Below are 26,818 nucleotides of genomic sequence, written 5' to 3'. Positions count from 1 at the left end.
TTATTTTAAAATCCTAAGAGACTTGTAAACATCTGAAGAAAAATATTCTTTAATCATAGATGCAGACTCATGCAGAAATATTGAAATTTATTTTAAATTTCATTTTGTAGAGTGAGAACAGACAGATGGGATTCTCAAAGTCAGTCAGTTTCTCTGGGTCTGACACAGAAACAGCACACAGTTTTGGGAAGAAGCCATTTTCTTTCTTCTTCGTAATTTTAAGGTCCTCGGACTTTTATGTATTATTGTAAACAGATACAGCTGGCTCAGACATTAATGGAGTTTCAGATGGAGGTTCCTCACAGGGAACATCAGGCATTATTTATACAGTAGTTACACTGATTTACGCTTTATCTTCCTGAGACCCAGCCTGTTCATTATGTCCTCTGTAGTGGACAAAAAACTGTAAGATACTTTTTTTTCCTTGTTTCCCAGGAGGATATTTATACTGCATTGATAACTATTTATACTGTATTATATTGTTTTATATTATGTATACTGTATTATCCCGATTTATAATTTATTTATACTATATTTTTACTGTATTTATTCAGTGTTTACGCTGATTTAAAGTGTATTTACACATTTTTAAACAAAATTTCCGCTGTCCGTGAACGTCGGACCTTACGATAGCGTGACGTCTGATAAAGTTACTTTTGAACGCATCTTTACCCACAACCCACCGCGTTCCTTCTCAGCGATAAACATGGCGACGAGGGCACCAGGTAAATTAACCCCTATCCTTTTTCATATTTCCAGGTTATGCTCGTTAATCCTCCCGTTTTTAACCTGTGGTCAGATCTGTTTTATTCTCTTGCTCACAGCAGGTCGTTATGTTTACTTTGTCAGTATAATTAGGCCTTCCGGTGCCTTTGACTAGTCTGTGTCCTCTAGTGTCCCCGTGCTAGCTGATGCTAACGGGTGCTGGTCAGCTAGCGTTAGCTTAGCGCTCTCCAGTGCTGGTAAAATAAGATAAATGGTATTAAACAAAGACCTCCATCCTGTTGCGCAATAATAAAAACTGTGTTTTACTAAATGACTGATGTAGAGCTCAGCCGTCGTTTGGAGTTAAATGTAAGAAATCAACCAAACTGCTGTTAGCTCATTGCTTATGGAGGTTAAAGTTTGTTTTCTTCAGTGAATAGTTACGTCTGTCTCACAATGACATCTGAGTGGTCGTAGTTGAATGGTTGTTGTCTGATATTCATACACCACATTTGACTAATTGCCTCTTATAAGATGACATATACTTTATGTTGGGAAATCACTGTTACAGCAGCTCATACTAAAATAGCTCAGTAAGATAAATAAAATATGACAAGATAGATTTCTCCCTGTATTTGTTAACTAAGACATCCATGTTTAACTACTAGGTCTCTGATCAGGTGATCAGTGATTGTTGGTGGTACTTTGGTCCAGGTTAGAGAAAGGAGACTGCTTTTGAGATTGAGGTTCCCTAGATCTGTGACACTACTGATACCATTAAAAAGAAGATTAAGGGCCACCTGTACAGGCTTAATTTTATTTAAACCTATCTATTTATACAGTTATAATTTTCTTATTTTGTATTGTAATGTGCTTCATAACTAAAGTTGACTGACTTAAATATGTATACTAAGTGGCTAGAACACTGTTCTCCTTCTTTCCTTCCATCCTCACTGATCCTGTCTGTTTCTGTCTCTTTCTCATGATTTTTTTTTTTCTATTTCTTTACAGCTGCAACAGGAAGGCTCCTGGTTGGCTTCCGTAAATGGTATTACAACATGTGTGGCTTCAACAAACTTGGTAAGGCCAGAATATAATAATTTAAGATGATCAGAGTTCATTAGCTAAAAATGTTGCCAGTTTCGAAGCTTGCTAATGAAAACAGGATTGTCTTGAGCTTGTGGGTTTTCTGTTGCAGGTTTAATGCGTGATGACACGATCCATGAGGACCTGGATGTGAAAGAGGCCCTCAGGAGGCTTCCAGAGAATGTGTACAACGACAGGATGTTCAGGATCAAGAGGGCCCTGGATCTCTCTATGAAGCAGCAGATTCTTCCTAAAAACCAGTGGACAAAATTCGATGAGGTGCTTTCACACAAACAGACTAAATTAGCATTTTCAGTGCAGTGTAAAATGTAGTGTTAATGTTAACATGGATAGATGTAGTATTTTTCTGTTGGTCATTTCATTGGACGTGATTATTTGTTAAGTTTTCCACTGAGGCTTGAGTCATGCAGTCCTAAAGATTTGTCAGCACAGGTCTGGCAGCCACTGTTTGTTTGGGGAAAGTCTGATCCCCTGATTGGTTGTGAGTGGTCTTGGCACTTGGTTTGAAACTGGTAGCCACTGGTTGCTAGGGGCAAGTATGTATTCTGTAACTGGTTGGCGACTGGTTTCTGGAGGGTGTTGGGAGTCCATAGCCTGAAGGTGGTTGCAAAGTGGTGTGCAGTGCTGCTTTGTTGCTAGTAGTTTGCACTTAGGATGCTAACTTGTCTGCAAACTTATAACTAGATAAAAGTTGTGCAACCAATACATTTCAAAAGCCACAGCCTTCATTCTCCTTTCCTGGTATGTATCACACTTTCCTCACTACCAATTGAATAGTTTGCAAATGTTCACAGACAAGTTGTCTTCCCTGCAAACTACTGGCACCAGTTTGCTAGTGACTACTGTAATCATAAGGCTGTTGTTGGTGCAGAACCCTCTCTATGATTGATTTCACCTCTTATCAGTCAGCTGGAATATAGCTGCTGATGAGTCCTAAGTGAATTCTCAGTGTAAGATATGAAATTTTAGTCAAAGTGTGGAAAAGAAAGATAAGTAAACAGAACTATCACAGAGGTTTTTGGAAAAAAAATTATCTTAGTTTAGGGTGGGATTTTTAGCCTTTGCTGATTACTGATGTCATGTATTGTGCCTTGTGTTTTTCCTGCAGGATGTCCACTATCTGACTCCATACCTGGAGGAGGTGATCCGTGAGAGGAAAGAAAAAGAGGAATGGATGAAGAAATAGACCATTCCAGTTCGCAGCTGTTAATCTTAGTCTTCGGTTGGTTCGTGGTCGTCCCCTGGTGTAATATTTAACATGAAATGTAATCTACATATATAACACAGTGCTCATTAAAGAAATGTACATTTTGAAACATGTCTGTCATTTATTTGATATATTGATATGACAAATTACAGTTTCAGAATTACTATAGAAGGATCTGTCACATGTTTCAGTGTTGGGCTGCTTATAAATATAGTTACAGCATTTAAACAAGAATATATAAATTAAAACAACATGCACTGTATATACAGCTAATAAAACATCTTAGCAATAACCACTATAGTTGCTATCTGCATTGCACATCTGTTTAGTTTTATATAATTAAGTCCTGGAAGAAAACAGCATTTGTTGACACTAACATAATCCCTGTCTTAACTATAGTTAAATCTGGTTTACTGGATCCATTTTCACAGGTTTGAATGAAGCAGCAGACTTTGAGCTCAGGACTAGTCACAGTAAAAATCAATCGTCTTTCCAAGTCTGGGATCTCCTGTTGTTCACATCGGTTATCGTACCTATAAAAGTGCCGATGACGGCGTTAAAAGATTTCAACATGGACACCCCTAGCTCATTACTAGTTTCATTGATGTCTGGATCGTAGGCCCCCATGATGGGGGTGCACACTTCCACCCCATCTCTATCTGCTCTTTCCAGGATGGCCATCAGCTGGATCCTGATCTCCTGAAACAGCTCCGTGTTGTAACGCAGCAAGACCGAATCGTCCAGAGGATACGTGACATCATCTGCGTAACATTCACGGGGCACAGGTGCCTCTATGTACCTTAACTTGGGAAACCCTACAGATAGAGTGGAGAATAACCTAAGCAGGGCAACAGATGTCAGAGGGTTTCCCATAAGTCTGAGCTCCTCCAGTTGCTGACAGCAAGCCAGAGCATTAGTGAAAGCGTCCATGTGCTCGTCCTTTATGTTGCACTCCTCGAGAGCCAATCTCGCCAGAGTTCCCGAACTCCTGCTAAGCAATTTGTGTACAGGGGTGGAGAAAGAGTCAAAGAGGTTGTGTCCACTGATGTCAAGGTGAACCAGGGTCTCACTGTGGAGACTGTTGGCCAGGTAGGTCATGTCTACACGGTTCAGGCAGCAGTTGGCCAACTCCAAGCATAGTAGAGGTGTGTTGAGAGGACTGTGAGAAGGAAACAAGGGAGAATAAAAATGACTCTGGTATGAAATGCTAATAGAGGTAGACATTTGTAGTCAAACAGGAGCGGTACAGGAAATGCTTAAAAAGGTACAGGTGACAAAGGATAAAAGAGAACACTCATGGCTCTTATACACTACAGGCTGGCACGTTTTCCTTAGACGGAAGTGTTACGTTAAATCAGTGAAGGACGTAGAGATCCACTTCATCAGTATGAAAATGTTTTTCATTATGTTGGTTGGTCACCCATCTGTACATCTTTGTAAACGCAAATTCAATCTTTTGTCAAAGTCTTTGCTCACTTATTTGTTAATTTTATGAACAATGTGCTGCAAGCTTTTGCTCATCTACACCTTGTTTATTGAGCATCAAAACATTTTACATTACAAAATCTATACTGTGCATACTCGCTCCTGTTCTATTTCCATTTGAAGGTGAAGAATACCCAGCGGGTCTTTGTCCTGCAGCCACCTGTCCTCGCACTGGCACCACATCAGCAATTTTAACAACAGAATACCTTCCACTGTTGTACAATTGACAAAGGTTAAAGGTGGGTATTTTGAGCTGTGTTAAAGCTCTTGGTGTTGTTGCTGATCAGGTCTACAATCAGCATGCATTACATGAATAGACAAACTTAGGGCACCTTGTTGTCTGTCTCTTTATTGCTGTGCTTGTACTCACTTTAGCAGTCTCCGCAGGTGTCCAGTGAGAGTAGAAAAACCAACATAGAGCTCAGTGAGGCTGCTCAGTCGTGCCAGCAGGTTGCCAATGGTGGCCAGCAGATCCTCGTCGTCAGAGCCGAGCCTCCTGACATCCAGGGCGCTGGCTGGCAGGGTCAGAGACTGTAATTTGGGGAATTCCACCCTGGACAGCAGCACCTCCAGGTGTGAGGCCTCTAGAGGAATATTGTGCACCACCTCCAGCTTTGTGATGGACTCTGGCTCTGCTAGGCGAAGAACATAGAACAGCTGCTTGAGAGTGAGAGAATCCGCCCTAAAACTAACAAAGCGAAGCTTCAGGGGACAGTAACGGAGGAGCAGGAAGGCCTGAGCTACCAGCTCGTAGTTGCGGCCTGTGACGAAGCCGTTCAGACGGACATCAACAGATGTTTCAAAGGCAGATTGGGACACGTCCGTATCTTGCATGGCCACCATGGTCTCGTAGCACAGTTTTGTCAGGAGCTGGGTTCTTGCCCATCGACCCAGGGTGGATTTACAAGGGCAGGCCTGATGCTCAGTGTCCTTAAGGGCAGTCAGGTCCACCGTGTGAAGGCTCTTGGCATATGTTCTCGGGGGAGACAGCACATAATCCTTAGAAAACAAGAGAATATTACATTAAAGGTGACTATTCATGAGTGTTTTAAGGCAATGACAACAGAAATGCAACTGAAATGAAAATGATTAGGGGTACATTCAAGGTGGGTGGTTTGGTACCTTTAGGCCGTTGAGAATTGCTTCCAGACAAAGCCGGCAGGTGCGAGATGTGAGGTCTAACTGACAGTCGGCTGTCTTTCCCAGAAGTCTTTGTAGGTTGAGTTCAGGAAGAGGCCACATCTGGACCAAAGCATGCAGCACCTCAGCCTGCTCGTGGAGGTAGCAGGCCTTGAAGAGAAGTGGGTAGAGGTTAAAAGACACACAGGTGAGGTTTTCCAGAGTTCTCGCACCAGCCTGAATGAAGCCCTCAGCAGCAAGGAATCGCAGGGACTTCATGTCTTTAGTTTTTTTTGTGTGTGTTGGTATGTATTTGATTCAGCGTCTTGTCTCTTTTGTAGCTGCTGCTCCGTTGGTATCTTCTGTTGCTGTCTCTCTGGGTGTTTTGCTCTGGTGAGGCAGGAGAGAGGCACAGAGGGTAAGTAAGAGGGTTGAGGTTATAAATAGCAACAGCTGTCTCACGTCCTTCGCTGGACGTGGTTTCTATTTGCAACTTTTGCCAGACAGATTAGCAGGAACAAGATCTGAATCCTCACGAGAAGCTTCACTTTCCTCCTCACAGCACACCAAATGTTTGGCGTTTAAACACAGGTTTAACTATTTTGCCATCATGTACTTCATTTTATGTATCTGCTATTCTTTTCCAACCAAACTACTTTGTACAACATAGAGGTGCATGCTTGCAGGGCATTGTTGTGCAACTGAGGATTTTTGTCAGGGGAGATACTGTGGTCACTGCCCCTGTACTAACAGAGCCATCCTCATATAAATAATAACAGTCTAAACAACTTTATTGCATGTGTCTCACATTTGACATTATAATATCTGTATTGGGGCACTGATGAGAAAAGAAAATCCAGAATAAGGTGAAGACTAAGCTAAAATATTACTAAGCTGCTCTTACCTGTCTTATATGATGTGTATTACATGAGGTTATGATGGGTGGTAGTGGTGATGATGGTGATGATGCTCATGGAAGTGATGGTGCTCATGTCTCTGGGCCAGCGGGACACCAAAGGAAGGCTGAAGGCTGTAAAACGTCTCCCTGTCTTGTCCTGGCTGTGCCTGGAAGCCAGCGTGTGTATGGGGCGAGGCAGAATATTGTACCGTGGAATGAAGCTTCCTGCTGTGGGAGCGACGCGGGAGGCTCTGGGAGGCTCGAAGGAGAGTCTGGGTAGGATGGCACCACGAAGCAGGATGCCGGCCATGCAACCTGCAGGACTTTCTCTCAGCTCTGGTCCTATCACACATGGATCTGCTTCTCATGGAGTAAACAACACGGAGGTCTTGAGGTGACTCAGAATGCACAGTGTTCTCACAGTGCACCACTAGATGGTGCTGAAGAGGAGGTGAGTCTAAAAAAAAAAAAAAACAGAAGAAAAAAACCCTTAAGTGTATTTTCCAGAAGACGGACGGACGGACGGACGGACACACACACACACACACACACACACACAGAATTAATGGAGCTTTTATGATACCTGCATTGTCAAACTTGGAGGCATAATTTTCAATGCCAGCTAGATCCTGGTAGTGCTTTCTGCGCTCTTTGTTTTCATCCACACAGAAGAGCCTTCTCATTGGACGTCCAGCTTCCTGAGATCCACTCTGCTCCTGCTCTGCATCTGTTTTCAGTGAGTGCAGGATGTTGGCATTGCTGACAGTTTAGAAGCTTATTAAAATCTTGAAGGTCATGAACTGTTTAGTTTTGGGTCCTTAAATCCTAAAAATCACAATAACACGTACCTGTGTTTGAGCTCTTGTTTGGATAATGTGAGGAAGTTACAGCTAGCTTGATCCTGAGGGGCCTTGTACCACTGCAAGGTTGCTTCACCGATGTCTTTAAAACCTCAAACACGGAGTGCATCAGGCTGGACATGTCCTGCAGAACACAGATATACACACTGCATACAGAGACATTTTACATCTGAAATATGTCAGCAGCAAAAACAAAAACAAAAACCCCTCTCTTACCTCTTTCTTGACCTCATCTGTGTTGTCAAAATTGTACAATGTGAAGGTCCACTCCTGCTGAGAGTCGTCTCCAGGCTGCACGTTACCCTCCATGCCCTGTGTTCACATGCGAACATGCTGTCAGAATAATACTGATGCCATAGTTTGTCATTTACAGTAATATGTGTATTTGCTTATTATATGTATATGTACTGTAACTTTACACTCATGAGACATTTTATTATTATTATTATTATTATTATTATTATTATTAGGTACACCTTACTATTACACTCCCTTTTGCTTTCAGAGATGCTTTAATTCTTCATGGCACAGATTCAACAAGTGCTGAAAACATTCTTCAGAGGTTTTGGCCATATTGACAAAATATCCCCACACTATTACACCACAAGCAGCCTGAACTACTGACAAAAGGCAGGATGGAGCTACGCTTTCACAGTTTCCTGTTCTCAGCTGATAGGAGTGGCACCCGGTGTGGTCTTCTGCTGCTGTAGCCCTTCACAGTTCAGAGATGCTCAGAGATGCTCTTCTGCATATGACTGGTTATTTGAACTACTGTTGCCTTCCTATCAGCTCAAAGCAAACTGGCCATTCTCCTCTGACCCCAAAATCAAAAACTTCTACAAGGCCTAGAGATGAGCATGTGGGAAAATCCCAGCAGATCAGCAGTTTCTGAAATACCCATCTCTCTCTAACAATCACATGAGTTGCTCCCATGTGATTGTCTCAATAAATATAAGCACTTAAATGGCTAAAAAAACAAATTGGCCACTGAGAACATTACAGCCCCTTTATAATAGCAAAATCCTCCATAACAGCCTGCAACCAACCTGATAAGATAACATGTTTTATCAGGTTTGTTTAGTCCATTTCAAGAATACATATTTAAAAATGGGTGTTTATGCAGCTTTTTCTGCGAGACTTCTTCACAGTCAGGAGTCGTCGTCTCATCATGTTTTACTAGAAAACTCCACGAAGTCCCGGCACCCAACCCCACCAGTCTTGGAAAAACCAAAATCTGAGTACACACCAGTTGCTACAATTATACTATATTATAACGTTATTTGAATATCAAATAACGAGGTTACCAGTTACCTCACTCACAGCAGCACGGCTGCTGCTCCTCTTTGTTTCCTTCTTGCACTTGAAGTGAAAATTGGTCCCTTTATCGGGCGTCTTCTCTTCTTCTGGTGGCTGAACCACTAAACAGCACAAAAATGCATCATAATTCTCTTTTTTAACAGACTCACAGTTTATGGGTACTTAAAATTATTGCGGTCTATCTTGTATCTTTCTGATTACTCATGTAAGGCTCTGTCTTAGTCTTATATGAACTATTTCCATTGTTTCGTTTAAGTGGATAAAACCCGATGACATTCACTAAACAATTAAACCTTTAAAGACCTTAGACGGGAAACAGGATGACGTGTGATCGCCCACTCACCCTTCATGTCGCAGTTATGATCAGAAGTGCTTTTCCTCAATTCCACATACAAGTTCTGTGAAAAGAGTCAAGAGTGTAAATTATCAGAGGACACATTTAAGAGCGGGAGGAAGCAATTAAGTGATTTTCTTGTCCCGTGAGTGTGAAGATGGATCTCCAGATGTGAGCAATGTTGAATAATCTGTGCATTTTTCCTTTTTATGAACCCCAAAACACAAAGCAGTGGTATGAATACTTTTGGCTTACTTTGCACACGTTTAAACACACAAACATACGGCACTGCAAAGAAGAAGAAAGCCGGTTTACCCGCATGTTTTTGAATGGTTGACATCTTTTCGCATGCTTTCTTGCATAAATACACGAAGATGAAAACGCTCACTTAAATCCTGAGTCTTGGCTGGACCTCTTTGCACTTCAGGTTTAGGTTTAGACACACTGTATATGTGTTGACTGTTATAAGTCAGCTTACTTTAAATCCTCTAAATCCATTATATACTTATATGCATTTACACATATTTTCAAATCCTACAGCAGACAGGGTTGATGAAAGGACTTGGATCAATTTCTGTTACTTGAAAAATATCGAATAAATAATACTTCAAGAAAATTAATCTTTTTCTGCTTTAGTCTTCCAGTGCAAAACAAAAGAAGACAGGAACAAAAAGCCTCTTATCTGCCAACATGTCCCTCACCCGTGTCACACTGATGCTTCAGCAGATGCAGTTGAGCAACACAGGGAGTGATAATTTGTGGGCATGTCTGCACACCCGCATTCGTGTTCAGATGCAGGCAACACACCCAGCGTATCCTGCCACGCTCTGCCTGCAGTGAAGCTTTGATGAGAGAAGGCGGCATCACCCGTCAGTCCATGGACCCATCCTGATTTCAGTGAGCAGCTTGAGTTCATTTCACTAATGTGTAGCTGATGCACATCTATGCAACTAGGTCCACACCTAATAGCCTGTAGAACCACTTCAGTGGTCTCTCACATTGTTATGGAGGAATTTTGGCCAACTCTTCTTTACAGCATTGCTTCAGTTCATTGAGGGTCCTATGCATGACCTCAATTTTTTTTTTTCAGCCTTTCTGTTTGCTGATGTTTTGGGGATCGTTGTAGTTTTGGCCAAGCTTTACCTCTCAGACATGTGGCCACACATTTGAATCTAGAATACTTTGGTATTCAGAGGAATTCAGGGTTAACTCGATGACTGCAAAGTGGTGAGTCCTGTGGCTGCAAAACAAGCCCAAACCATCCCCCCTCCACCACCGTGCTTGAAAGTTGGTGTGAGGTGTTTGTGCTGATATGCTGAGTTTGGTTTTCTCCAAATGTGATGCTGTGCTTTATGGTCAAACATTTCCACTTTGGTCTCATCCATCCAAAGGACATTTTTCCAGAAGTCTTGCAGTTTTTTGAGGTCCAACTTTGCAAACCTAAGTTGTGCAACCTTTTTACAAAGAAGAGCATTTCTCCTGGAAACACTTCCAGACAAGCCAGTCTTTTTCAGTCTTTTTCTAATTGTACTGTCATGAGCTGTAACATTTAACATGTTAACTAAGTTTTTGGGCTTTTCTCTGAGCACTGAACAGTCTGACTTTGGGGTGAATATGCTGAGGCATCCACTCCTGGGAAGATTGACAGCTAGCTTAAATGTTTTCCATTAGCTGTAGAATGATGAACTTAAACTGTTTGGAAATGGCCTTTTAACTCCTCCCAGATGGATGGACATCAACAATTAAGTTTCTTTAAGATCACTGATGACATTTTTCCTCCTTGGCATTGTGTTAAAACACACCTGAATGCTCCAGACCAGCAAACCGGCCAAACATCTGTTTTTAGAGGTGCTCAAACTCTCTTGATCAGTTAATCAAATGCATTTAATTGGCAGCTCCCGGCTGCTGCATAATTCCTACGGAAGCGGTAAGTGTGGACTTAGTTTTCCTGCACAACTGTGTAAACCCTCTTTATCACATGACTGTATACTAATGCATATTTACATGTTTACCGATAGTTCACATTGAGCTGCTTCTATCAATCTGGTATTTTGAACATTTAGCTAAGCAACTAAAACAACTTCACATTTGGTAGAATTCAATTTGAGGAATGTAAGTGAACAAACTCAGATTGTTTGGTCTATAATTGGCTTGCGGGATGGACTATAACCCAAATATAATCACAAAATCCACATTTTGAACACATTATTTTTGAAAAGAAGTTTGGATTCTCTGTCTAAACCAAAAACTAGACAGGATTGTTTTCTTTGAACTTCAAGTTAAACTCGCCACGCCTTTTCTGCTCAGTATGCCAACATTTACTTAAAACTGTAATTATTCAGCCTCTTTTCTGCACACATACTTGACGGAAGATCATAGGAAAGGAAACAGGTTTGTCCGTTCTTTAGACAGTCAACCTGTCAACACCTGAGCCTGCCTCAGTGGTACTTGACAGGTATGTAAACATTCACCTATGAGTCGGCGTGTTTAAAATTTTTACCCACGGCGCTCCCCTCCTCCCCCCTCACTGGATACATCAAACGTTGCACATAAAAGACTTCATTGTTTAGTTATCTCTACAAAATCTTTTTTAAACTGTTCCAGCTTCTAAAAACCGTCTTTAATCTGTCACCTCTGCGAAAACTGTGACAAGGAAATGTTTTAAATGTGATTTTAAGGGGAAGACTTTCTAACAAAGATGCAAAGAACGGAGTCATCTTTTGGAAAAAGAGATGTTTTTGACATTACCACTTCACAGCAGTGGTGTCATGGGGATAAAACTACATTGGGTTGGAAAATGTAATCGCAGGAAGTGCTCCAAGCGCAGAACCTCCACCACAGCCCTTTAAACATCTTGGCAGAGTCAACATCTTTTTCCAAACTGCAGAACTTTCCAGAACTTTTTTTTTCTTACAGCAGCCCTGTGCAAATATTGTCCTGAGCTTCAGACTTTATTGGCCTTAAAATAACAAGTTATGCCCAAAGATATTAAGAGATCAAACACTTGAAAAGCTGGATCAGTGAATTTTCTGTCCTTAAAGTGTGTAAGACAAATGCAATCAGTGTTTTTAATCAGGTGGTCTCAGAAGCAAACAAATTAAAAAAAAAACATTATTACACTTGATGCCATTTATGAAATGAAACAAGCCACACTTCACCCACTCCAGCCCCAAACACCCCACCTCACACCCTCACCCGTCTGGCTGGGGCAGGAAAGCAGTCCCAGATGTGGATTTTTTTTTTCCTTTTTTCTCTTTTTCCCCCTCAGTGAAGTTGGGCATAAAGACCTCGCTGTCTGGAGGGGGGTGGGTGTGCTGAACTTCACAGACTTGGAAGTCTCTTTATAGAGATGGAGGAGGAAGGGTGGAGAAATAAATAAACGACCACCTTCCAAACATCTTTTATGTCTCCTGGATAGATGTGAGCAGTTTGTCCCATAGCTGGCACGACTGAAATGAAGCCCTGGATGCTGTGTTAAAGGCGTTTAAAGAGCCAGTGCGGTTTTTTCTGCACCATAAGAACACGTGTATTTGGCTTTAATGTTGCCTCATGTGCATTTATTTATTTGTTGAAAGAAGCTTACACAAAATATGATTTTGCTTTTTGGGCCCTTAGATCCTACATTATTACCGAAATCACTAGTAAAACCTGGCTGGTTTCCGGAGCTGAATAGTACCCGGGCAGTACTGCACCAGCTTCAGGTCTAACCTCTTTTCTGTCAGCACCAGATCAGCGCAGTGATACGGGAAACGTAGGTGAGCGAGTTATAGGTTTAGCTTCTCTCGAATTAGTTATTAATATAAGAACAAAGATAAAACTCATTACCTCTGTCAGCTTTCTTCTGCATATGTGGCTACTCTGCGACTCTCTCAGCACACTGGAAGCCAAACTCCGTCCTGCAGAGGATAAAAACAACCACATATTTAAAAAATAAATAAATAAATAAATAAATAAATAAATAAATAATAAATTCATGTACAAATTAGCTATGACAGCATGTGTCTTTTCTGTCTTACCTTCTGGACTCTGCCGGGGCTTCGAAGCTGCCCAAATAATGAGATGACAGTGAGCGGTAGTGATAAGACATTTCAAGTATTTCATTTCTTATAATAATAAAAAAAGAAGCTAACTAGATGTAACTTCTCACCGTGTTTGGACTGGAATTTGCCCATACTGTGATCAAGAAATGTTCACCATGTCCAGCTCAGAGAAAAAAAAATAACTCAAGACATGAGGAAGTTTTCGCGGACTGGGAATTTCACCGACGACTCCAAAGTTTCACCGAGACGTTTATCCAGGAGTGCACAGGCAGAGAGCGATGACTACCGCGCACTTCCTGCTTCGGTTAAACTCTGTTTGATTGGTTAGAGATCGGTGATGCACGTGACCCAACCTTACGTCTGTAAATCAAAGTAACAGTGTGTTTATTGTTTAAACGACTCTGAACAGCATCCGACTGAGAAACGGACACAAACCACCGACTTAAAGACTTTACAATGAGACGTTCACGGTCAAGAGCTTAACTGACACAAGTGGCTTCATTCCAGTCTTTAGACACCACCAGTCTAACATTTTGACATAAATCAAACGTGACATTTGTTCAATCAGGATGCTGGAACAAAAACCAATCAGATCTCTGTTTGTTTGTTTTTTTTTAAACATTTATTTATATCAGTTAAAAAAAAAAAAAAAAAAAAAAAAGGAACAAAAAAAAAAAAAGGAACAAAAGAAAAATCACAGGCAACAGTAGTGATGGAAAAGAGCTTTTTGTTTATTATCAAATACAAAAGTAACATTTTTTATGGAAACTTGTTTCTACCACTGGAAAAGAAAAAAAAAATGGTGTAAACAAGCTTCCATATGTTTCAGCATCACAGCTTGTGAATAACACAAAGCAATAAGACACATCATTACCATCAACTTACAACTCGCCTTCAAATGTGAAGTAATGATCAGAAAACCCCAACATCATTATCTCCTTAATAAATGAAGGAATCTCTGTATGCATTGGTCGTCTGTTCTCCTTCAAACTTGGCGGGTGTATGGACTGGAGGCAGTGCCAAGTTTGAAGTAATTCGGGGGGTGTCTCATTTGTGACGCTTCTTCCTGTTACTAGTCATTGAAAGACCCAGTCGCTCCTGTTGCTAGGCGTCACTAAAAACAAATGTCACATTTCAGACCGTCCTGCGTCCTCACAGATGACACAGTCCTCCCAGATGTCAGTATTTATTACATTTAAACCTTATTTACATTTAAACCTCCACTGACTGCAACATCTACCTCTGCAGATGCTCTGCTGATGTGCTGGCGACTGCTGACCCTGCACTAGCATCATGTGAATGTACATTTATTTCTTTAAGAACAGAGTCCATGTCTTTAATCACAGTCCCACTAACTGCTGGCACTGACAGACTCTTTGACAGTGTGGGCCGGTGTGGGTCCTATGTGGGTCCAAATATAGCCTTTTTCTGGTCGTATTGGGATAGTAGGGAACGGGGTGCTCCGAGACTTGAAGTACTCAGAGGGGGCGTGGCACACAAACTCCAAATACTCCATCTTTCTGGGCAGATCCTCCTCTGGACCTATTGCAAAACATTTTTGTTTGTTTTTTAAAGCTTAAATGAACAAATTCCACTAGAGCACTGCATGATCCAGAATAACTGCTCACCAACAATATAGGTGCCAGGATCGAACTGGTCCTTAGGGCTGGCTTGAGTGGGGATGAGCCATGTCAGTGCTGCACTTTTTTCACAGTACTGATCCTGTACAAAGCCTCGAATCTGAGCATAGTAAGGCTTCCCATCTTCTTCATCTGTTACCTTAATCACGTCTCCCATCTGGTAGTATACACCCTGTGATATATTGACAATGATAAAGGATTAAGGTTAATTTATATAATTAATGCTTTAAAAAGATCAGACCAGTTTCAAGTGGAAGTATTGTTTCTCATGCTTTGCAACAATAAACACCGTACCTTATAAAATATGGATTCTGACGTGATGATAGTCGCTACAGATTCTGGTGCTTTGATTGGCTAAAAGGTTGGCACACACAAGGGTCAAATGCATGAACTCAACAAGAAAGAAGAAAAATCAAATTTACATTATCAAACTTACATTTTTGAGTTTAAATATGTGTCGTCTTCCTTTTCCTTTGGTTGAGACTTTTTTCTCTGATGCAGGAGCTTTGTACTTGGTGCTTCTCAGACGTGCAGACCTCCTGTGGATCTCCTGCTTGGACTATAGACAAACACAAGAAGGGATTGGACAATTGACTGCAGCTTGTCAGTTGAAGAAGATGATGAAAAATAAACAATGAGACAATACTAAGACCAGTACTAACAACTATCAGTTTGTTTGTTTGTTAACTGATTAATCACTTAATGTGAAAAATATCTCAGTAAAATGTGAAGCTATGTAATGTTTAAGGCATATAGGTTTACCCTTCAAGTTTGATCTCACTTGACAACAGACTGCTATATTACCAATTTTAATTAAAAATAAGGGTTTAAATGATCTTGGGGGTTTGTTGAGATGTTTCGCCTCTCATTTAAAGATTTAAATACTTTCACTTTGTACAACACAAATGACTTTCATTTGAAGCATCATTTTTTTATGTTCTGCCATCTGTATTTCGCACAGGCTGCTGCACAAGAGCCTGAAAGTTGTGCCCAGTGCTTTCTCAGGCAGTTATTATGATCAAATCTGCGACACCACATGTAAAAACTCCTGGAGTCACACCGGCTTGTTTCTGTTAAACTGTTTTACACATGAACAGTGAAGACTACAGTCTTGAAATGAGACCTGTGCTCTTCTAATAACTTCAAACAAAAAACAAACAAACAAACAAAAAAAAAAAAAAAACCCCACAGTGATCGTCAGTATTTAAACTGAAATGGAAAACCTTCCTAATTCAGCCCAGCGTGGGCTCCGGGAGCGCTATTATATTTTCCCTGTAGGATTATCTGTGAATGATGCAGCTGCAATGTCTGCACACAGCCCCACCAGTCTAAAAAAAAGAGCCCGAAGACAAACTCGTGAGGCTTTACACCATCACAAACAGGCCTGGCTCTAATCTAGAAACACTGGGTTTCACTGACCTGTTTCCCTCCGCCATTGCTGGGCTGAGTGATGGAGGACAGGGAGGGTCCTGACGCCCCGCCGCTGGCGCTCTTTCCCGTGCAGCTGTTACATAGGATCTCTCCCTGGTTTCCTTTCTTCCACATCGAAGAAGAATTAGTCTTGCAAACGGCGCAACATGGTTTCAAACCCAGCGGCATCGTGGCCGCTTCTTAAAACGACGCCGGTGGGCGAAGAAACAACACAGAACTCAGTGATAGGATGAAGATGCTCCGTTTGTGTGGCTGTGACACTGGTAGAGAGGCTGAAATCTTCCTTCTGGGGCAGTTCGACTTAAAACAAACAGGTATGGCTCTGAGTTACTTACGAGAACAGCCAAATTGATCAGAAACTTGGGTTGTTTATATCTGTAGCCCATTTATAGCCACTACTAGCGGCACAATTCTTCTTCTGCGCTGGCGCCTGCCATCAGTTCTTCTTCTTTGGTTTAGATTTAGGTACATGACTAAATTATGCGACGCCACTGGACTGGAGGACACAACGCTAATAGACGCAGGCGAGCTTGTGAGAGTGTGAAGATGTTGATTAATTTTAACCAATCGTGTTGTGGTAGTGATAAATTACGATTGGTTAAAACGACACAATGAGTAGGTAATATGTTTAGCTGTTTTTCTTAGATGTATAATGTATAAATTATTAATTAATTTGCCCGCTTGCACAAAATGAGTCTTACCTTTCCGCTTTTTACTAACGTAATTTTTCTTTTACTTTTTCCGCTTTTTTGAAATCATTGTTGTATATGTAAATTTTGATGTATAATGCCCTCACTATGCACCTGTGGCACTGCTGTTTATTTACTGTAAGTTGTACTATTTTTATTCATTATCCTGCTGTAACAAAGTAATTTCCATCCATCTATCCGTGTATAAAGATTCAAGATAAATGATCTATCTATCTATCTATCTATCTATCTATCTATCTATCTATCTATCTATCTATCTATCTATCTATCTATCTATCTATCTATCTATCTATCTATCTATCTATCTATCTAAAACCAGCTAAACCATTTTTAACCAAAGTGCCTCCTCTTCAGCAGGGGGAGATGTTACAGCGTCGAGTCCGCCAGACGGTTTTAATCTGGTCAGACGAAGAAGAAACAAACCGCGTCACAGTTCAAAACAATACTTGGAAGTTCCGCTTGTCTCGCGCCCTGTCCTTATGAAGATGTCTCATAACAGCTCAGCCAAAGACGACCAAGCGTCGGGCAGCAAAAAGCCGATCTCTCTACCGATATCCAGGGTGAGGCTGATCATGAAGAGCTCCCCTGATGTCTCCAGCATCAACCAGGACGCTCTTTTCCTCACCACCAAAGCTACAGTAAGCTAAACATCATCCGCAGCTCATTCATTTGCTAACACTTTTAGCACCGTTAGCTTGTCTAGGGCATGTGAGCTGAAGCAGCGCGTTTGTGTGTGTCTCCTGTTGTTATTGTTTTAGGAGCTGTTTGTACAACACCTGGCTCTATCCTCCTTCAACAACGGCTCAGGGAAGGAAACAAACACCCTGTCGTACAGCGACCTGGCCAACACCGCTCAGGAGGCGGAGACTTTCCACTTTCTCACAGGTGAGAGGCACCTGCAGGCACCTCGGCGGTCCTATGATGCACCAGCTGGTTACAGATTATATCTCAGACTGCACAGAGTCCAGATTGTTAGAAACAGTGAATTAATACCTCCCCCGTTGCTCTACGCACTGACTCACACAACGCCCGAATAAAAGTCAGCACAAAATCGATTAATTTCCTATTTCACACGATGTCTGAACCTACCTGCAGTGGCCTCACCCACAGTCTAAGAACTACTGTAATGATAACTGATCAGACTTTGGATTATTAAAGTGTTTAAGGTAGTTAAATAACCCAGCATCAGCAAGTGTAGATAAATGGGAAACTGTGGTTCCGTTGTGGTTGTGTGTTTCCAGTTTCACGGGATTTATGCTTCTGTTTCAAATCTACACCATAGAAACGCCACCCTGAACATGTAACAGCTGTTCCATCACGTTATTGTCTCCCCTAAATAATTGTATTTTGTGCACCTCTCAGGGCCATTGTAAGGGACAAATATGTATGTCTCCAAAAAGAAAAAGAAAAACAGAAAATAACTGACCGCAACAAAAAGGAAGAAAAATATTTCTGTCATAGATGGTACTGCATATAAAACACTGGGACATCACCCTCAAGTAATAAACACATAAAACACCACAAAAGCATCAAGACTGGTAACAGCGTCAGCCACTTAAGTACATTACCCTGTAGGCTCTACAAAAATTCATCACAGAAGTCTAAAGGGCAAACTGTGGTTGAGCTGAGGTAGTATATTTGCAGTCCACTGGCAGCTTCAAACTACCTGCCTACCTGCAGAGAGCATCTGCTGTCAGATGCATCAAAAACATGTCATGTAACTGTTCTGTGGGTCTTTCTTGTGCTGCTGATGGTCCGTCACCTGGCTGTGGAAAAGAGCAAAGTTATAACATACAAAAACCCAAAGAGAAACTGGGTGTTAAAAGCAATCAAAAGCGTCAATTTCAGACATTGTCTGTGCTTTTTATTCTGTATTTTTGATGTTTTTTTTTCCCCCTCATGCTTCTCCCGCTCCTGGCCGGCCTGTTAGCATGTGACCCTTGCAAAGCGAGCATTGGTTGACAGCCCTTGTCTGTAGGATCTCTATGGTCAAATACCACAACAAACGGACACAATTCCATAAATTAAGCACAAGCAGGAGGAGTACATCAGGAACGGCATCTGATAAAACATTTGTGCCAAATCAAACACGCAGATCAATCCACTATGGTTATCCCTTAGGAAATAAGGGAGCAGCTCACAGTACCTCCACCAGCTGAACACAAGAAGACCAGATTAATCGATGAATTTAAAAAAATAATTAAATTAACTGATTAAGAAAAGAATAAGTATTAGAAACACTGCTTGGTATAATGTAGTATAAACAAAAAGGCTCTAAAATCGCCATAAAACAAAAACTAATTTTAACAGTTTTAACAAAAATCTAAAGTTGTAACCTTCATGAAAGGATGAGTTAGTTTAGCCAGCTTTACTTTAAGGATTATTTGAAGTAGCACTGTTTTTAAGTCTCTCAGGCACTGCTTTAACCCTTAAACACCATCAATAAGACTTTTATCTCTCTCATAACTTCATTTTATCTCCTGTGGTGTTTTTGGGTCTGTATCCAAACAGCTCACACTCACTCCTTTGTTACTTTTGAACGTCGGGCTGTCTGAATCCAGCGATTCAGGGGGTTTAAGGTGGAAATGCTCGGGCATGTTGCTGCTCGTTTTGCCTGTGATATCTACGGTACTTCTGGCTGCTCGATTGTTTTGGGAGAGGTCACCAGAGCGTGCATGTTTGGTTTGGCACAGAATTACACTGGCTGCCCTTCCTGATGGTTTCCTTCTAGCCATTTATCCAGGCTGGGGGCGGAGACTAGGTATACACCGGATTGTGTCCCATTCTGTCGAGGCTTTGTAAGGCGAACATGTTAACCACTACATCGTGGAGCCACTTGTGCTCAGCATGCGTCTTCTGGACATATGATTATGTCAAGGTTTTAAAAATGGCTTTTCTGTAAAAACATTTTGTAAACAGTTTGTTATAATCTATATAAAGTGAAATATCAGATGAATTTTAAATATACAGAAGCTTAAACGTTAATCTGAAAGTAGATTTTAGTGCAGCTGTGCAGTGTGTCAACTTTTTGACAGCCAAGTTTAAAACCATTTGAGTCTTCCTAATACTCTTGAGTTAATATCACTCACTGACCTGCAACAAAAAATGAGATCTTTTCCTTCAACTATGCATTTTTACAAATTTTTTGCTTTGTTTTCCTGGACAGATATTCTGCCTAAGAAGATCTTGGCTCAAGATTACCTCAACTCTTTGGAGCAAATGCAAGAAGAAGAAGGAGCTGATTACTGAAACAGGAGGATGGTCCACATTTCCCATCTGGACAGATGTTATCGCATCTACTCTTCCAGCCTGTCGCCGAAAGCAAAGTGACCGTCAGTAAAAGACACTTGAACTCTCGAGTTCATCTTCAGGGCTTTTGTAAAAAGTTAGAGGACGTGGAGCTAAACGCAAACTCACACGGGATCAATGTGAAATCAAGTGAAGACTCAAATTTCAAACTCCCCCCCCCAACAGTAAATGAAGTTCAGCGACCCTTTTCTGCAAACTGACAGATATATTTTGTGTGAGCTAAAGTACTGTCATTACTAATATATGATGCAAACAGGAGTTCAGAACAAGTTTGCATTTAAGCTTGTGTACTTAGACTGTTTATGGAGGTTCCCGGGTAGCACTGACTTAATTGGGCTGCTTGATTTGCGTGCACCGTTATCGGAAATGTTTCTGCATAACTGGCCAGTACGGACTTGTTCCACGTGAGCCAAGACATGGGAATCCAGCCCACGCAGCTGGAGCGCAGACGTCTTAGCTTCTGTGTTACTGTTGGCTTAAAAAAAAACAAGTGGGTGAAAACATTATTTTAAAGGTGCTGTGAAACATTGATCTCAAACTCAGATGTGCTGTTGCTACTGTTAACCATATATTCGTGTTGTGATTTGACTGTCAAGAACTTGAAATTTACTAGAAGTGGAAAAACTACAAAACAACTGAACATGCTCTGAAGTTCAAAATAAAATCTCAGACTCTAACAGATGTAAATATTTAAAGTGTTTCAGCTTAGTCGGCATATCGCCCTCTGTGTATTTACAAATGTGTGGTTTAGATTTGATATTAAAATAAAAATTCATGCTGTCTTGTTTTGCACTGAACGTTTTTATTTTTTTTAAAAATACCAGTTTATGAATTTGGTGTGTTAAACCACTCGCGTACTCTCCTCTGAGCTCCTCGTGTTTCCTGCAGTTTAGAGGTTTAATGTGACCATGAAATCTTCATACCTTTGCAAACAGGTAATATAGAGCCATGGTAAGATTTACGATTTTTATTTGACCTATTGTACTGTGTCATAATTTCTTTAACAAAAACTAAACCAGAATACATAAGCAGCATGTTTTAAAGAAAAAGAAGTCCATAAAACTAAAGTGCACCCCATGATTTAGCAGCTTGTCGAACCACCTTTAGCAGGAACTAATCGTTTTCTGTATGACTGTCAATCTCTCATATCGGTATGGAGGAATTATGACCCACTCTTCTTTATAACATTGCGTTAGTTCATTGATGTTTGCAAAGACTCATTTATGCACAGCTCTCACAGCATTTCACTAATGCTGAGGTCCAAACTTTGTGCCTCTGCAGCACCTTGATTCTTGATTCTACTCAACCCCCAAAGTGTTCCAGAGTCCAAATTCCCAAATAGCTCCACTTTGGTCTTGTCTGTCCAAAGATATCCTTTCAGACGTTATGCAAACCTAAGGCATGCTGCCATTTTCTTTTTAGAGAGAAAGGGTTTTTTCCTGGCAAACCTTCCAATAAACACCACACATGTTCAGACTTTGTCTAATTGTACTGTCGTGAACTTAAACATTTAACATGCTGAGTGAGGCCTGTAGAGTGTGAGATGAAGCTCTTGGGTTTTTTGCAGTTTCTCTGAGAACTGACTTTGGAGTGAATTCACTGGGACGTCCACGCCTGGAACGACTGGCAACTGTCTTGAACGTTTTCCATTTGTGAATAATCTTTCTTACTGAAGAGTGATGGTATTCAGATTTTTTGAAAATGACCTTATAACCCTTCCCAGAATAATTGGCAGCAGCAGTCGCTTCTGTTGCTGATGTATTACCTCCTTGGCATTGTGTAAACACGCACTTGAACACTTCAGACCACCATAAACGTCTTCTTTTATAGAGGTTCTCACACATGCTGTTACTATTCCTATTAATTCCTATGGAAGCAATAAGAGTGTCCTTAGTTATTTTTATGCAATGTTTTTGCAGTATAGGTTAATTTCTATTAAATAAACAGTAATGTGGTGTAATGTGTTTATTTTAAGAAATGCTACAATGTTCATTTTGTTCTGTTGTGTCAAACGTTGACTGTAAAACTAGACTTTACAACTCTGTTCATCAGAACTCCAAGAAAATGTGACATTTATTCATTTCTGCTGATTCTTGGTTACACGTTTTATTTTGGCAGGCGAGCTGGTGACATAATAAGGTGCAAATCAAGTGTGTTTTGTTCTCATTACAAACCACACTCATCCTGAGCATGCATGCATGGACTACATCGTTATGAGACATTCATATCATATAAATACAGTTCAAATAAGGGGTTTCCAGCATCATCAGTGATGGATGAGTTTTCTAAGTCGAAGCTGTACATTGAGAAGCGTCGCCTCCAAAGTGGAAAACTTCTCCTCCAGGTGGTTAGCCATGTGGTCTCTGCCTTCGAGAGCATCCCTCGTATTTGCGAGATGCTCCTTCATGCTGCATGGGATGAAAAATCACAAGCAAACACGACAAGAAGTCAAATTTGAACAATTCCCTCAAATGTTCACATCTAATAGAGCCGAATGTCCAAACTTTCAATTTATATTTGTGCCAGAGCCTCGTCTCAACCAGATGTCCAGACAGATGTGTGCAGGGAAATACTGGAAATGACTCAGATTGGCTGGAAGCTGTTTTCACTCAGCATGTTAAGCAGTTAAACACTGGTCCAGGGTTCCCCAGAACCTCACTAATAATAATTTAGGACAAACCCCCAACAACTGGCCTTGGATCACTTTTTGGATCCAAGCCCAGCTGGAAATGTAGCTGCTTTACTTCTTTACTATGTGGCTCAAAGTTGCATCTAATCTGTAGTAAGTACAGTAGAGGAAGTCTGTCTATAAATATGCCAAAACCCTGATTAAAGCACCAGATTTTGCATCATTAAAGAAGAAATCAGGGGATAAGCATTAATTTTCTCTGCATGAAACCAAGTACTGCACTGCATTTTAAAATGAGCAATGGAAGACATCATGGCGTGGTTTCACAAGAGCAAGAAAAAGGGGAAAAAAGAAAGAAAACTGCGGATAACAAAGACAGATGGATACCAATATTTGGACCAGACCGGACAGTCTCCCACAGAAGCTATGATTCTTTCCGGCAGATTTTTTTCTTAAGTATTTTTATTCATTTTTAGCCCTGATTGAGGTTGTCATAATTCATGCATGACACGGTTAAATAACAATAATTAATTAATAATTATTAATGGAGTGACACATCAGTGTCCGATGTAGTGGTTTATGCGCAAGTACTGACACAAATACAAGAAAACAGCCTTTGAATAGCTGTCCAATGTAGTGACCACCTTGCCTGAAAGGGTTAAAACTCTGTTTCTTGATGCCACTGTTTATTTTGTTTATTGATGCCATATTATTTCTATGTAGCATTAATATCACTTTGACTTTCAGATCAATCCATAGACCTTGAGGGAAAGGTCGGAGGCCAACTATGATGTGTTTTAAATCATTATACAGTACTTTCTATATATTGACAACACACTGCCCACTTAGAATCATAGCTTCTAAATTATAAGGCTTTTTGTCAGTTTTTGACCAATAAATCATTAAATTGACATTGAAGACCTCAGTAGATGTAAATTTTAATTCATGGGGTGTGACATGACCCCACTCTAAACCTACAGAGTATTCATTTAAAACTTTAATAACATATAATAATATATAGCCTATTTTATAGTATTCACCTCTCCACCCACCCGCTGATCTCAGGTTATTCCTCCTGAATTCTCCACTGTTATTGTTTCTTACCTTGTAAAGACACCCCGCTCCTTGCCCTCTTTCCTCTTCTCTGCCAGAGAGACAAACACGGTCTCCACGCTTTGTATAGTTTCGGTCACTTTCTGGTGGTCTGATCGGATCCCCTGGACCTCCTCTCTAGCTTGGTGGTCGTAGGACAGCCCTCCCTCTTCCACCCCGCTGGAGGTGGACACCGCCTGCAGGGCGGCCCTGTTCTGCAAAACAAGCAGACGAGACCTGGCAAACTCTTTGGGTCCTGCTATGTTTTCCCAGCAGATTGGAGATGATGGAGGGAGCCAGAAGCGCTGCGTGCAGTTGACTGGCTTTTCTGAGGACTCTGTTGTGAAGGGGCTGTCAGCAGGGAAGCTGTGGAGCAGGTGCAGAAGAGACGATCCAGAGCCCCACTCCCAGTCCTCGAAATCCGACTCCCCTGACCCTTGCTCAGGGGGGAAACTAGGAGGAGGACTTGCTGGTCCTCCATCCTCTGCTGGAGAACAGATCCCCAACAGGAGACAGAAGGACAGGAAGAGCCAAGCCCTGCTAACTGTCCCCTGGAGCATCTCCAAACTGGCTGCATCAACAAGAAAAAGACTTAGACACACAGGAATCACCAAAGAAAATCCATTCACCGTGTTTATTATCAAGTATTCTCATACTTAAGCTTCCTGTACAAGAGAAAACTACTGTGTGAAGGGCAAGAAATTTCTACTGATCAATAGAAACATGAAAAATAACACTTAGACCTCTTGATTGCATGCATTCAATGACATAACATTCAAAATAAAAGCATGACGTTTATTATGTTAAGTTCAATAACAAATAAGCTTAAATAAATTTCTTAATAAATTACACAAAATAAATCCAGTACAAAACCAGAGAACATACATTTGTGTTTTTTCTCCTGCAGTTTAACCGGAAATTTGCCTCAGTTTGGTAGCATCATAGTTGGCAACAAATCAAAACTGCAAACGCATCACTGAAGGAAATCCTGAACTCCAGATCACCGCGATGTTTTTTTTTTGTTTTGTTTTACGGATGTGATGCGAATTTTCATTCTAAGATGACTTTTGTTCAGCGGTCTTACCTTACAGAGAGAGCACAGAGCAGTCTCTGTTTGTGCGTAGCGGCGCTCCTCTGGTGCCTGCAGCCGTCGGAAAAAATGAGTCGTTCACTGCAGACTGTTACATACAATCTGAATCACTTTTACTGGCCCGGTAACAGCAGAATCAGGAGCTTGGATTTTCCCTCAGTGGAAGGGGATGGGATGGGAGATTGCAAAATGCATGTGAGGTGTGGGTTACAGTAAAAGCTCCCTGCTGGAGGGAGAGAGCGCCATTCTCTGGATCGTATCCCTGATTTGAAGTGTATTTATTTCTTTGTGAGCTTCATTTTCTGTGCTCATTTGTGCTTTTTTTTTGGTTTTTAGAAGTGAAGACTTTTTAATTTGAGTGGCAGGAGGAGAAGGAGGTGCGATGCTCTGGGTATTTATGAGCCATTTACAACATCCAAAACAGCTACAGCAAAACGCTCGAATTAAAACACCAAATCTGCTTCTTAAACTTGCTGGTCTGAAACCATCCCTGAGTTACATTTGAACACGATGGTGTCCTGCAGTTACTGGGGAGAAAAGAGTTTCAAAAAGTACCCAGACTGTCCATGAGCTCAAAACTCATGCAGAGCATCTGTAGTTATTTAGCGAGTTTTTTGAATGACCAGAGAGTGGATCCACACAGCCGGAGGCTTTCACCCTGACATAAGCTGCAAGGAATGGGACACATTTTGGCACAAACAAGCCAGGGTTTTGCAATTTAAGGGGAATGACGAGCAGTTTTCTGAAAACAAACACTAAATTTAAGGATGAATTGTAAAACATAAAAAGGGTGGGACTTAAAAACATTACACCACCACGAGATTCTGTTTATGCAATAAATCACTGGTTTGGCTTAAGTGTGCCTCCTGCCTCGCAAAGTAACGTTTTAAAGGTATTCACTGGTTATTTTAGAAAATAACATGACAATAATAAGAAGTCGAATAAAATTAAAATATGAATTCCAGTTTATTTACATGGTTCAATAACACTTCATTTATTTGATCTGTTTGTAAGAGTTGACTACTTTTATAGTAATTTTGTATCTTTATGCTGTTGTTGTCACCAGAAAGTGACCTAATGTGACTTTGACCTTATTTTAAAAAACAACACTAATATTCTCTTGATGCAGCAAAGCACACAGGTGTGGAAAGAGTTCACTTTATGAGCATGTGTGCTGGAAAATATTGTGATTCACTTTTAATTTTTCTTTTTAGTGAGAGAAAAGCTTAAATTTTACAACTGCAATTCTGAAAAAAATTGGGATGCTGGAAAACATGTCGTCAGATGTTTAAACTTAGAAAGTGTATCTTTTTCAGTCAAACTGAAAAAGGAGTGCTGTTTATAGTATGAACAATCGGCTCTATGAAGGCCATCTGTGTGGTTCACAGATTTGTATAATTGTGTCCAAATGTTGTAAATACAGTGAAAAGCGAAGTCCAAAACTGACTTTGAAATAAAGAGAAATCTGACTCACAATACTTTGAAAATCCTGGCAAAAGCCCTGATCACTTGTATGTTTACCCCCTATTTTGGGTGGTTGTTATATCTGAGGCTATTACATGCCCAGAGTTTTTTTCTTTTGTCATTCATACTACACTAAAGTAATAGATACACAAAAATACAGACATTTCTAAAAAAAAAAAATTAATTATGATTTATTAGTTATGACTTACTCTCCTGTAGTTGCAATTGCAGGACAGTCTGAGCAGTGAGCTATCAGAACCTTTTCCTGCAGTTTTGTAGTTTTCTGTAATGATTTCTTTCATTGACTACAGCAGCATTCCTTTATCATGTACAATCCTGTACTGAGACTTACCATTATAACTGCACTTCTTATTCTTATAT

General features: G+C 40.7%; 6 protein-coding genes across 6 annotated transcripts; 2 read left to right on the top strand and 4 right to left on the bottom strand.

Moving 5' to 3' along the window:
• The first annotated feature begins 667 nt into the window (after positions 1-667).
• Positions 668-3,128, top strand: uqcrb (ubiquinol-cytochrome c reductase binding protein). Its single transcript, XM_085396509.1, has 4 exons — positions 668-725; positions 1,717-1,785; positions 1,904-2,070; positions 2,921-3,128. Exons 1-4 carry the CDS (start codon positions 707-709, stop codon positions 2,996-2,998), a joined length of 333 nt encoding a protein of 110 aa, XP_085252635.1. The 5' UTR covers positions 668-706; the 3' UTR covers positions 2,999-3,128.
• A 137-nt stretch (positions 3,129-3,265) lies between these two features.
• Positions 3,266-5,902, bottom strand: lrrc14b (leucine rich repeat containing 14B). Its single transcript, XM_085396505.1, has 3 exons — positions 5,627-5,902; positions 4,875-5,503; positions 3,266-4,178 (listed from the first exon to the last, which is right to left on the bottom strand). Exons 1-3 carry the CDS (start codon positions 5,900-5,902, stop codon positions 3,500-3,502), a joined length of 1,584 nt encoding a protein of 527 aa, XP_085252631.1. The 3' UTR covers positions 3,266-3,499.
• Positions 5,892-13,314, bottom strand: LOC146643837 (protein naked cuticle homolog 2). Its single transcript, XM_085396508.1, has 10 exons — positions 13,180-13,314; positions 13,049-13,075; positions 12,858-12,928; positions 9,042-9,096; positions 8,693-8,799; positions 7,598-7,693; positions 7,370-7,505; positions 7,105-7,248; positions 6,528-6,978; positions 5,892-6,013 (listed from the first exon to the last, which is right to left on the bottom strand). Exons 1-9 carry the CDS (start codon positions 13,202-13,204, stop codon positions 6,557-6,559), a joined length of 1,083 nt encoding a protein of 360 aa, XP_085252634.1. The 5' UTR covers positions 13,205-13,314; the 3' UTR covers positions 5,892-6,013; positions 6,528-6,556.
• A 468-nt stretch (positions 13,315-13,782) lies between these two features.
• Positions 13,783-16,591, bottom strand: gatad1 (GATA zinc finger domain containing 1). The gene is made up of 5 exons (XM_085395805.1): positions 16,132-16,591; positions 15,149-15,271; positions 15,007-15,066; positions 14,701-14,884; positions 13,783-14,614 (listed from the first exon to the last, which is right to left on the bottom strand). The coding sequence occupies exons 1-5, from the start codon at positions 16,309-16,311 to the stop codon at positions 14,424-14,426; spliced, it is 738 nt and encodes a 245-aa protein (XP_085251931.1). The 5' UTR covers positions 16,312-16,591; the 3' UTR covers positions 13,783-14,423.
• Positions 16,592-17,280: 689 nt separating this feature from the next.
• On the top strand, positions 17,281-20,959 carry chrac1 (chromatin accessibility complex subunit 1). The gene is made up of 3 exons (XM_085396821.1): positions 17,281-17,491; positions 17,612-17,738; positions 20,020-20,959. The coding sequence occupies exons 1-3, from the start codon at positions 17,333-17,335 to the stop codon at positions 20,100-20,102; spliced, it is 369 nt and encodes a 122-aa protein (XP_085252947.1). The 5' UTR covers positions 17,281-17,332; the 3' UTR covers positions 20,103-20,959.
• Positions 20,960-22,174: 1,215 nt separating this feature from the next.
• LOC146643834 (uncharacterized) lies at positions 22,175-25,058 on the bottom strand. Its single transcript, XM_085396595.1, has 3 exons — positions 24,968-25,058; positions 23,896-24,454; positions 22,175-22,570 (listed from the first exon to the last, which is right to left on the bottom strand). Exons 2-3 carry the CDS (start codon positions 24,441-24,443, stop codon positions 22,429-22,431), a joined length of 690 nt encoding a protein of 229 aa, XP_085252721.1. The 5' UTR covers positions 24,444-24,454; positions 24,968-25,058; the 3' UTR covers positions 22,175-22,428.
• Between the last annotated feature and the right edge of the window lie 1,760 nt (positions 25,059-26,818).

Source organism: Rhamphochromis longiceps, linkage group LG22 (assembly GCF_057381845.1).
Source record: "Rhamphochromis longiceps isolate RC_006_pf linkage group LG22, R_longiceps_female_GT1.1, whole genome shotgun sequence".
Taxonomy (NCBI): domain Eukaryota; kingdom Metazoa; phylum Chordata; class Actinopteri; order Cichliformes; family Cichlidae; genus Rhamphochromis; species Rhamphochromis longiceps.
This window is presented reverse-complemented; position numbering and strand designations above follow the sequence as displayed.

Coding starts and splice junctions, on each gene's coding strand:
- lrrc14b (XM_085396505.1), bottom strand. CDS start 5,902: ATGAAGTCCCTGCGATTCCTTGCTGCTGAGGGCTTCATTCAGGCTGGT. Junction 5,504..5,626: donor CAATTCTCAACGGCCTAAAG/GTACCAAACCAC, acceptor TTGTTTTCTAAG/GATTATGTGCTGTCTCCCCC. Junction 4,179..4,874: donor CACCTGCGGAGACTGCTAAA/GTGAGTACAAGC, acceptor TCCTTCTCACAG/TCCTCTCAACACACCTCTAC.
- LOC146643834 (XM_085396595.1), bottom strand. CDS start 24,443: ATGCTCCAGGGGACAGTTAGCAGGGCTTGGCTCTTCCTGTCCTTCTGT. Junction 22,571..23,895: donor GAGCGGGGTGTCTTTACAAG/GTAAGAAACAAT, acceptor CATCCCATGCAG/CATGAAGGAGCATCTCGCAA.
- LOC146643837 (XM_085396508.1), bottom strand. CDS start 13,204: ATGGGCAAATTCCAGTCCAAACACG. Junction 8,800..9,041: donor TCATAACTGCGACATGAAGG/GTGAGTGGGCGA, acceptor TGTGCTGTTTAG/TGGTTCAGCCACCAGAAGAA. Junction 7,506..7,597: donor CAGATGAGGTCAAGAAAGAG/GTAAGAGAGGGG, acceptor TGTGTTCTGCAG/GACATGTCCAGCCTGATGCA.
- chrac1 (XM_085396821.1), top strand. CDS start 17,333: ATGAAGATGTCTCATAACAGCTCAGCCAAAGACGACCAAGCGTCGGGC. Junction 17,492..17,611: donor TCCTCACCACCAAAGCTACA/GTAAGCTAAACA, acceptor TTATTGTTTTAG/GAGCTGTTTGTACAACACCT. Junction 17,739..20,019: donor GACTTTCCACTTTCTCACAG/GTGAGAGGCACC, acceptor TTTCCTGGACAG/ATATTCTGCCTAAGAAGATC.
- uqcrb (XM_085396509.1), top strand. Junction 1,786..1,903: donor GTGTGGCTTCAACAAACTTG/GTAAGGCCAGAA, acceptor TTTCTGTTGCAG/GTTTAATGCGTGATGACACG. Junction 2,071..2,920: donor AGTGGACAAAATTCGATGAG/GTGCTTTCACAC, acceptor TTTTTCCTGCAG/GATGTCCACTATCTGACTCC.
- gatad1 (XM_085395805.1), bottom strand. CDS start 16,311: ATGCCGCTGGGTTTGAAACCATGTTGCGCCGTTTGCAAGACTAATTCT. Junction 15,272..16,131: donor GCAATGGCGGAGGGAAACAG/GTCAGTGAAACC, acceptor GTTTGTCTATAG/TCCAAGCAGGAGATCCACAG. Junction 14,615..14,700: donor TCCTGGCACCTATATTGTTG/GTGAGCAGTTAT, acceptor GTTTTGCAATAG/GTCCAGAGGAGGATCTGCCC.